At 44.4% G+C, this 10,553-nt stretch overlaps 1 protein-coding gene across 1 annotated transcript in view; it reads right to left on the reverse strand.

Annotated features, from left to right (window-relative positions):
• Positions 1-10,553, reverse strand: part of TNIP3 (TNFAIP3 interacting protein 3) — a 74,778-nt gene that overhangs the window by 7,611 nt on the left and 56,614 nt on the right. The window contains exons 11-13 of the mRNA XM_025050922.1: positions 9,464-9,514; positions 8,514-8,612; positions 5,489-5,549 (exon numbers count right to left, since the gene is read on the reverse strand). Of these exons, the coding sequence (XP_024906690.1) occupies positions 5,489-5,549; positions 8,514-8,612; positions 9,464-9,514 (211 nt within the window). The remainder of the gene's footprint in view (positions 1-5,488; positions 5,550-8,513; positions 8,613-9,463; positions 9,515-10,553) is intronic.

Genomic DNA, 10,553 nt, shown 5'->3' on the forward strand with positions numbered 1-10,553 from the left:
TTTAATGCATTGATGGTACATACTCCTAGGTGTCTTAAAACGTTAAGAAAAATCAATTCCTTTGCTATTCTGACAGCACTCTTATGACATAGGCATAGAGGCAAGGGCCACTATCCCTATGACCTCGATGGCGAGAGGCTGAGGCCCAAGGGCTAATCCGTGGCGGAGTGGCAATCTGAACAAAAGCAAAGACAAGTCCTTAATCACTTGAAGGGAGGGCAGTGCAGGTGGCATGGAGACACTTCTGTAGCTATTCGTGGCTCTGCGATTATAAAGAGAAACGCCACGGGGAATCGTGGGGCCTCACAGCGGGAGGAAGAGCAGGCTTTGCCTTTCTGGTGGGTGGAGACCCCCACTTACTGTGTGCCCAGTTATTCATTCGCTCGTGGTATCCGCTGCAGTCTACGCTTTGTGTTCATAAGCGTGCGGGTTAAGTAACATGATGCCGAAGTGATCTGAACGGGAGCCAGACATCTTGGTGGCAGAGGCCATGTCTTGACTGGAAGTCAAGCATCAGATGAATCTGAAATCCCATTGGCACTAGGAGGGGTGGGGCCACCATCAGCAGAGTGGGGACAGGGGGTCGAGGCGACCCCGCCCTCTGCATATGCCCACCAGCCTCCCGGAATGTGGACGCTTAGACATGAACAGGAAGGAAACCTAGGCGAGTAGATGTTCTTCCCAGTTGGGATGCGAGATGTGAGACATACCCGCTTTTCTTCCCCATAGGTTTTTATCTTCCATTCAAAAGAATTACCGCAATTTTATTTACCTGGCGAAATTATGACTTGTCTGGACTTATTTTATGCATTTTTCTCATGAATGTAGACTAGTCACATGTAGAATACATACATATATCTACAAATATAGTTGTTAATGAGAATACTTAGTATTTGCTTTAGTATTTGTTAATTAGAATGTTTAGTATTTGCTTATAAAATCCATGTTTGCATAGGAATATATTTACCACCTATATTTTTATATATTCATGGACATTTAAAATACACTTTTACACTTTATATAAGCTGAAGAACATCTGGGACTACCAGAGGCTGGAAGGGGTGAGGAAGGATGCCCCCTGCAGGCTCTGGAGTAAGCACGGCCCTGCCAACACCTAGATGCTGGGCTTCCACCCTCTAGAGCTCTGGGAGAGTAAGTTCTGCTGTGTTAAGCCCCCCAGTTTGTGGTCCTTTGTATGGCAGCCCTAGGAGGTGACTTCAGTCAATATTCAGTTAGTTATTATTGTACATTAGCAAAGGTCAATTATAATAGTTGGGCTTTGATCTTTAAAGTGTAAAGAAATAATTATGTGTGATCACAACACAGTCTCACATGCCTACATGTCATACCTTCCAGATAAGTAAGATCTGAGCTCCAGGTCATGAGACAAAGTTCAACTCTGTGTCATAAAATTTGGAAGGCGTGGAAGTGACTGGCAAGCAATATAGTAAGAAAGGAAGAAACAACATGTCTTCAAGGTTACAGTAACTCTACTATGCCATAATTGTTTCAGAAACATGGAAGTCATTTCGCATTCTATTCTGATAACAGATGAAATTAAATTGAAATGTTCTTTGTAAAATCACGCGTTTCTAAACAGAAGCTGTAACTCATTAACCTCTGTGGACTTCAGTGTATAGAAATACCATCATTTCATGCTGTGCAGAGAGAAAGTCAAATAAGTCTCAAATGCCTTGAAAACCTTAATTTAAATCTTTAATTTTTGAAAGAAGAGCCAATTCTCAGTGTGTCCCCAAAGCACTCTAAAATAACCCTGCACAATAACCGAGAGGCGAGCTGTGAACGGTTGACCCGAAGACTGTCCACCGTGGTGCTTGATGCCCAGGGACCTCGTCCCCGGCCAGGGAGCCCTTCACTGGGTCCCCGCTCTTAAGAGGGCCCCGCTCTGCCTCTCCTCCGGCCATACCTCCCCTCAGAGTGTGGCTGCCTTCCTCTAGGATAAGATCCCGGTACCCACACACGGACCCCAAAATTCTCTGCCCAAGTGACCTTGGACCTGCTCCCAGGCCTCCTGTCATCCCCTCCCCCAGGCCCCGAGGCGCTGATTGTGGAGTGGTGAGGGGTATATGGATGAAATTGGGATCCTCAAATTCATAGACCCCTCACAGTGTAAGGTGGGGAGAGGAGGGGACAGGCCACGGCTCAGGTCTTCCTGTCCTGTCCCACTGTGTCCTGGCACATACTGTAGGCCTCTGAGCATTCTAAAATTCATTCTGGCCTTCTAGCTCCATTTATGAATAGCGGGACAGACCATACTTTAACAGCTTCTAAACCTGACTCTTCATGTTCAAATATTTACGCACACGGTATGCAGCTCTCCCCTTACTCTGGCCCCAGGCTCCGGGAATGTGAAGGGTCTGGCGATATCACAGGAACGGACTCACCTTTCACCCCCTGGGCCTGTTGAAATCACAAGGCCACTGCTTTACAGGCACCCCATGTATAGCTCTCAGAGCCACTATTTCAGGTTAGATTGTCATAAAGAGTAACAATTATAAGGGGAAGATACTAGGATGAAAATACAATGTGTACATATATTGGGGTTAGAAAAGCAAATCTGGCAGCAGTCATAGAAAATTAATAAAAACGGAGAAACGGGACAACCTGAACAGTACACATGCTAATTCATTTAAATAGTCACATTTTTGGAAACACTTTTCATTTAAATATAAAGTATATTAAGTACTTATATGAATATAACTTACAGCAGTTTTAAGAAATGATATCTGTAGATTATCAGAGATGGAGTGTAATTTTTCCACTCATATTTCCTTCTATTGCTTGGATTTTGGTATTTGTAGCCCAGAATACAGGGCATTTTGACCAGTGGTATATTCTTGAATAGTGGGGGATAAATATATTAGTCATATAATAGAACAATGAGTATTATTATAACAAAAATATCTATATAATAAAAGATTTCTAAACTCATATTTCCTTAATACCACAAAATTATTTTTAAGAACCTGAGCAATTGAGTCGGAACTAGAAACCAAAAGGAGCCTTTCAATTAAATGGCCCAAATGAAAAAACAAAACCAAGAATCACTACTGAAATTAAATAATGGCACATGAGATGCTTGTGACAAGGATGAGTTCAGAGCTGCTACCAATTCTTACGACCCGGCTTGAGCTTCAAAATAGCATCAGCTTGGGAAGCTAGAAGGGGACCAGTGGGAGACCCAAGCGGTAGATTTCGAGGAAGGGATTTGTCTAGGGGGTTCCCCTGGCCACAGCCGTTCGTCCCTGCTGCTGCGGAGCCGTGCTGGGAGGGTAAGGGCAGGTTTCAAGGGGCACGAGCCCGCCCGGTCAGTTCTACCAGACTCGTTCACAGCGCATGTGTCACAGACTCCGTCCCTGCCCCTGTGGGATTATCCGGCATCACATGACTCGCACTCACATAGCACCGGCCCTTCCCCTGTGGGATTATCCGGCATCACATGACTCGCACAGATCACATGTGCTGTGCATAGGAAGAAGAGATGGTTGAGGATTCGGTACCAGTCACGTAGTTATCCAAGTTAAAGCCCCATCCTCAGTTTTACAGCTCCCATTTTAGAAAACGTTAATCTACTAAGAGGGGTAGGTTTCCAAGGGCCCTATGGGATGTGCTTCAGCGCACAGGCTTCTGGAGCCCTACACACCTGGACTTTACTCCCGGGACCCCGTCCCTAGCTGCGGTCTAGATGCTGCTGATGTTCTCCACGCCTCGCTTTGCTCGTCTGAAAATGGTCTCATCGTAAAACCTACTCTATAGCATTGTTATGAAGATTAAAATGTTTTAAAAATACTTAGGTGAGTACATAATAGGCTTATTTTTATTTTAATTTTACATCTGTAAACACTGTTGCACAGCATGTTTATGCATCACAAAGCTCATTATATTTCTTCCCAAAGAGACAAAAATCGGATCTCATACACTAACTATAAAATTCTATTTTTGCATATTTTATTTAGTTTCTGGTGGTAATCTCAATTCATTTCTATTCTATGTAATTATTGGTTTCTGTAACACTGGTCCAGGAAGAATCCAATAGTGATATATAGATGGCCCTATGACACTGCTGAATTTTCTTCTGAGTAATTGTATTTTCTAGTGATTAAACTCCAACACTAGGAGAAAGTATCTTTAATATTCGTTCCAGACCGATATAAAATGGAAGATTATAATTGGGTGGTAACTCAGCTATTATGCAACAATGGCTTTCAAAGTCACAGACATTATGCAACGATCATTATGGTTAATAGTGTGCCTTTCTAATAAAAGCTCTCCATTATGGCTGGAACCAAAAACTAATGGTTATATTTGTAGTAGGGAAAAAAAGCAAAAGAAAAAGAAAAAAGAAAATCCTGCAGTTTTCTGATAAACACCTCGATACTTTATTATAGCTTTGTCGCTTTGGATATCCTCTGCAACGCTCCTGTAAGCGATGGCCTTTGCCATTCCCAGTGTTGCTGTGTGCAGCTGTCCATGCTGTACACTGCGCAAGTTTAAGAGGCTCCACTCACACAGACTACCGTGAAGAGTCCGGGGCCTTGTGAGGTTCGCAGCCTGCCTGACGGCGCGTGGGCTCCCTGGGCTCCCTGCACTGAAAACCCGAGTTCTGTCATCTGACATGTGAACTAAATGAGGTCGGATTTCAAGTAGGGCCTGAAGCTGGAATATGGCTCCCCTTCGGCTTTTCTAGGCAGATCCACACCTCTGGAATTTAACAACTCGGAGTCACGGGTTGTGTGCCAAGTGAGATTTTAAACACGTGCCACACGGCGCGGACTTGTGATTGCACGTGAGGTGAAGAGATGCGCACAGCCGGGTTGAGGCCACCGCTCCTGGGCGGCCTCGTGAGCCCGCAGACGCTACCGGTGGAAAGGACAGCAGATTCCGGAGGCGGAGGAGGATGGAAAACCAGAGGGAAAGGAGAAAAAGAGCACCCTTGGCTGTGAGCACTTCATAGGTGACGTTTTAGTTTTTCCAGCCCACGTGGAGGTGGGTGTTGCGGGCAACCCTGAACTCGGAGTCTGACACTTAGTCATTAGGGAACAAGCTCTGAGACTTTGGGCCCCTCTGTCTGCCTGCCAGTGACTTCTTTTAAAACATCTGGGTAGCAGACTCGGCCTGGAATAGCGGATGTGTCTCTGGCCTTTGTAGAACCACAGAGCCTCGGCGTTTGGAGGGATGATACAGCTCCACCGGAAGTTCTCATTTCTGCCCCCAGAAGGGATGCTGACTCTGAGACTGGAGTAGGGACGGGAGCCAGGATGAGACTCGTGCCTTTCTGCCTTCGAAAAGTTTTTTTTTTTTTTTTTTTTTCCCCTAAAGAGAGCAGCATAACCCCAGGTGCGACACATTAGGGTTGTGTATGCAACACGGCTTTCCGGCAGGTCGTCTCCGAGCACGAATGAACGTATGCTGAGTACACATCCCCCAAAGATCCCACGGAAACGGAAACACGAAAGAGTGGTCTTACCGTGTGCTGTGTGCCGCGCATCCGGCGGAAGCGGGTCGGGCGCGCACCACGGACGATCTGGCTGCAGGGGACGGAGAAGCGTGGTTAGAGCGGTGCGGACGTCACGCTGGACTTGCTCTTCCCTCTCCCGCCCTGGGCACCGTCTCCCCACGCCCTCCTCATCCACTCTGCGTTTGGCCGAATGTCCACTACTTTGGGGCTGTGGCATATTTTCTGTTTTTTAAACAGATGTGTTTTGTATATCTGCAGAAGTATCTAAACAACCGCTTTTATAGAACTTACTATAGTCCATGAATAAAACAAAGCCCTTTACTATTGACAAATACTCTTTTTAAAACCCTCACGCGGGAGGCAACGGGAAGACAAGAGAAGAATGAGGAGCCTAATGTGTTGTGGTGGTTCGAGGAAGAAATCTAAGCCATGGGGTGGGGACATGGCTCCAGAGGCTCAGGATGGTGACGCAGGGCTGTTCCTTCCCTGCGTGCTGTTCCTGCAGGACCCTGTCTCAGGCGCGCTCAGACGGGTCAGACTAGAGAGGCCAGGAGGCCAGAGGGCTGGCTCGGGTGTTTCTCCTGGGATTTCCTCCTGGGTTTACAGCAGCCAAGAACAGCTAGATTGAACATCGGGGAACATGTCAACGTGCACAGAGTGAATCAGAAGCTACAGACCTGAACTTCAAGTTCAGTTCCAAGGCCAGCATTTTTGTACGTAACAGAACAATTTCGGCTTTACCTGCCTGTGCGGCTGCTCTGTCTTCCTGCTCCAAAAGCTCACCCCTGCCTCCTGCTTCCCCAGGCACAGAGAATGTAGACCTTTCATTCTCTTACTCAATTACCTCCTGAAAATAACTCAGGGAAAATTTCTCTAACAGTGAGTCAGTAGGGAGCATTTTCAGGGCTGCCAGACCACTGAAAGTAGCCTAAAGTTCAATTACATGACCAGACGCTAAGAAATGCTGCATTTAGTACAGCCTGACCTCACTTTACCCCCAGACACCTAGGCTCTTGGCTCCTTTTGGTGTACACAGAAGCTGAAACAGGAAATGAGATCATCTCCTTGCTTATTTTTAGATGTCTCAAATAACATGTAGGATAAGTGACGTGAGCCTCAGTTTTATATTCCAGGAGAGTTGCCAAAAAAAGGTGACCATATTGTAATTTCACAAACGCTATTGCATCTGCTGTAATTCAGACTTATAAATAAGAAGGAAATACTCTTATTTCTGGGAGTTTTTGTAAATTCTACTATTATATCAAGATTCTGTTTAATGGAACACTGCTCGAAAATGTAGGCCATTCTATGTGACTTGGAATCTTTTTTCACATATGGGCCTTTATTTGGTGATAATTTCACATGATCTGGACTGCCCTACCTCTTGTAATTGATAGGGAAAGTTTGATGAGCTGTCATAGTAGGTGAATTTCTACCTTCTTTACACAAGTGAAGATTTGAAGAAAATAGGTATTTTTACTTCTAAATAAACTTGAATACTCATTGGTTTTATAGTTAACCTATCACAAGAATATTTCTCCAGTTCTCCAACCTGTAGGAGCTAATTTCTAAGTAAATTTCTATTATATTTCCCACAATATTAATTTAATCCTACATTCTGTAAAAAATGAATGAATGAATGAATGATAGCTGTGTTTGGAGAGTCCCAGAAATGTTTCTGTAAAGACTAGAATGTAAGCAAACAGGTAAAAGAGAAAAGAAAGAGAGAGAGAGAGAGGGAGGGGGAGAGAGAGAAAGAGAAAGAAAGAAAGAAAGAAAGAAAGAAAGAAAGAAAGAAAGAAAGAAAAAGGAAAGAAAGAAAGAAAGAAAGAAAAAGGAAAGAAAGAAAGAGAGAGAGAGAGAAAGGGAAGGAAGGAAGGAAGGAAGGAAGGAAAGAAGGAAGGAAAGAAGGAAGGAAAGAAGGAAGGAAAGAAGGAAAGAAAGAAGGAAAGAAAGAAGGAAAGAAAGAAGGAAAGAAAGAAGGAAAGAAAGAAAGAAATGGGGGAAGGAGAGAAGACAGAAGGCGCAATTGCCGACAATGACAAGAACCAAATTCTCAGCAGTGTGCTGTGTCACACACCAGGGTCGAATAAGAGATGTCATTAAATTCTGACGTGCTTCCGCCACCCAGAGTCACTATCTCCTCCCTGGGGAAAAGGCTTTGAGGCACATTCAAATACAAAGGGATGACAGTTTCAGCGACCAAGAGAATCATGCCCTCTTTCGGTGCTCTCCTAGGAAAATCCGGTTAAATCTCAGATTCTTCGCACAATTAGAAACAGTTAAAACCGAAGGGGGAGGAGAGTTTTCTGAGCAAATCTAAAACACAGAAAAATGCGTAATCCCTGTGTAAAGGTTCCGTGTGTGTGGGCAGAGGAGAGGGTAGAGACCAGTGTCCAGACCGTGGGAGGGGCTGGGACTGCTTCAGAGAAGGAAGAGAAGGTGCCTGGGCCTGGGCCTGAGCCGTCCAGGTTCGCTGACCACATCAATTCCACTCACAAATAACTGCTCCACTGCGCATTGCGTTAGCCTGCGTAGACACGGCCGTGGAGAGCAGCTTAAGGGGGTCCCTTTTTTCTTAGCTCCTTTAAGGATATCCTTTCAATTGGAAAATGTCAAAAACTATTTTGCACAGACATAGTGACATCCACAGTAGTTCAGTATAAGTTTACAACTGAAAAAGACGTCACCCAGACTGTTTTCGCTATATCCGCTTTGCTTTTCGTTATACCTAAAAATGTCCTTTTGAGAGAGTCAGATATGTCATTAAAAATGGCCCATATAAAAGGTATGTTTGTCCAAGGAATTACAGCGCAATTTGATACCTTTCCGTTAATATTCACATCTGTGGGCCCTGTGACTACCATATCACAAAGACGATCGTGTGCATCGACCGCCGTAATTGCAAATTGGAGGCTGAGATAAAATAGAGGCTCTTTCCGTAGACAATACTATGTGCCAGAGACAGACAGAGTTTGACGGAAACAGAATGCTCAGCAAGTACCGACTTGCTGGAGTGAGACCTCGCACTTACTGGGAACGTCCGCAGATCCTGCACGGCCCCGGGGCGGGTCGGTGCTCCCGCATCCCACAGGTGGAAATCCAGGCTGCAGTTGCAGGTCGGCAAATGCATCTGAGGGGAACAGGGCTGTCATTCACCGAGGCTGGGCGCAGCGGGGTTGGGGTGGGGAGTCACCTGACTCTTGCTTTACACAACCGCAGGGTTTGGTTTAAATCTTAAACTTTAGCCTAAATCTGGCATCATCCTAACTCAAAAGAGTAAGCGTGTCAGTGTGGACTCTGGACTGATACGGATGAGATCACAGGCCATACTTTACTTAAGGTGACACCTTAATTATTTTTCCATTTTGAAGAAATTAGACTCGAAAGGTATACAGAGTTAACTTTACGTTTCTGAGTTATCTTCACAAGGGGCCCTCATTTAAGAACCAGCGATCGAGCCATAAAATAAGTTTTCTGCCATTGCAGCCAGAGACCGTTATGGTATAACTGAAGTCCAGAGAGGAAATAATGGTCCTGCCTTGTGGTTGCTAGGGAACCGATGGGTCAGAAGGAGGCAGTGCCCAGGAAGATGCGCTGTTTCTCTAAAGAGGCAAACAGGTGTAGTTTTCCACCATCAGTCGCGTAAGCGAGTGTAAGAAACACCAGCATGCACTTCCCAGGTGTTTATGGGTCTGTGAAGAAATCCCCGTTGGTGTGAACACACGCCAAGGCCTGTGCTGCTGTCACTTGCTCTGCAGGGCAGTTTTCCATGTGTGTTGGGGTTGAGAGTCCTTAGTGGTTCCTAAACACTACCTATTCTCTGCTGTTTTAGTTGATAATGAACAGCATGGTTGTTCTAGGATCCGAGGCAGATCTTGAACATGCCTTTAACTGGGACCTTGAACTGCTCTCCTGGAGAATAAAAGTGTGGGTGAAACCCTGACAGGAGGGCTTGGTGAATTCAGGCAAGCGCCAGCATACCTGTTTTAATTGCTTTTCTAGTTTTTCTTTCTCCATCTGGCAAGCTTTTATCTACAGACAAAACAAAGGCATTTGCTTATCAGAAAGAGTTCAAGTGGTTAGTTCTAAAGCTGCTCTTGACTCGCTATCAGTAACGAAGCCCTTGGTCAGAAGCCCAGGGGCTGAAGCAGTGATAGCAATAACTCCAGGAAAAAGTCTTGGACTTTCCAGACGTGCATTGGTTCTGTCTTCCATTTCCCAAACGAAGTTTGGAGAGTTGGATAGTTTTAAATTGTGATTCCAGTTTGTTTGAGGCCATTAGAATTCTCAGTTTGAGGCTGATACACTTAGTTATAGATATTATATAGGCACAGACATAGATATGGATATAGAACCAGCTTCCATGGCTTATTTGTTGTAACTGGAATTGGTCAGCTGTACATTCAAAGGCTTCTACGCTGTCACATTCCACACATGTCACAGCCCGTCACACAACAGTCTTCCATTTACTGAAAAGCACTGCAAGATTTTACAATCAAAATTTGTAGTTCCTTGTTTTTTTCTTAAGCCAAAATTGTGTGAGCTACGTTTTCCTCATTAACATCAATATTTACCCATCATGGCAACTTCCTGAATCTACTTTTAATAGAGCCTATTATACTTTATGTTAGTACTCTTACATTTAATATAGTCTATTCCAGTAAACTGGCTGTCATTATCTGGCTTCCTTGAGAGTTATATTTAATCAGTGGACCCATCGAACCAAATTCTTGATTTCACTAGATATGTAAATGACATTTAGAAATCCGTGTGTTTTTGGAAGACAAGAACATTCCAACATAGTCCTTCAGAGAAAATGACAAGAATTTAGAAACAACTTCACTGCACTAGAGAATTTCGAATTTGAATTGGAGTACTAGGCAGTTCAACTGCTGTTCTACCAAGATAAATATTATGAGAAAAAGATCAAAAGAATTAGACTTTAGAAAAGACTTTGGAATCCAGTTTCTTGGGTAATTCCTTAATATACGCAAGGGAAAAGAAATCTCCAGTCATTTTCAACTCCTCACGAGATTGTTTAAGAATGATTTCATCCCAGGTGCTAACCTCT

This window comes from Pteropus alecto, unplaced genomic scaffold (assembly GCF_000325575.1).
Source record: "Pteropus alecto unplaced genomic scaffold, ASM32557v1 scaffold17, whole genome shotgun sequence".
Classification (NCBI taxonomy): Eukaryota; Metazoa; Chordata; class Mammalia; order Chiroptera; family Pteropodidae; genus Pteropus; species Pteropus alecto.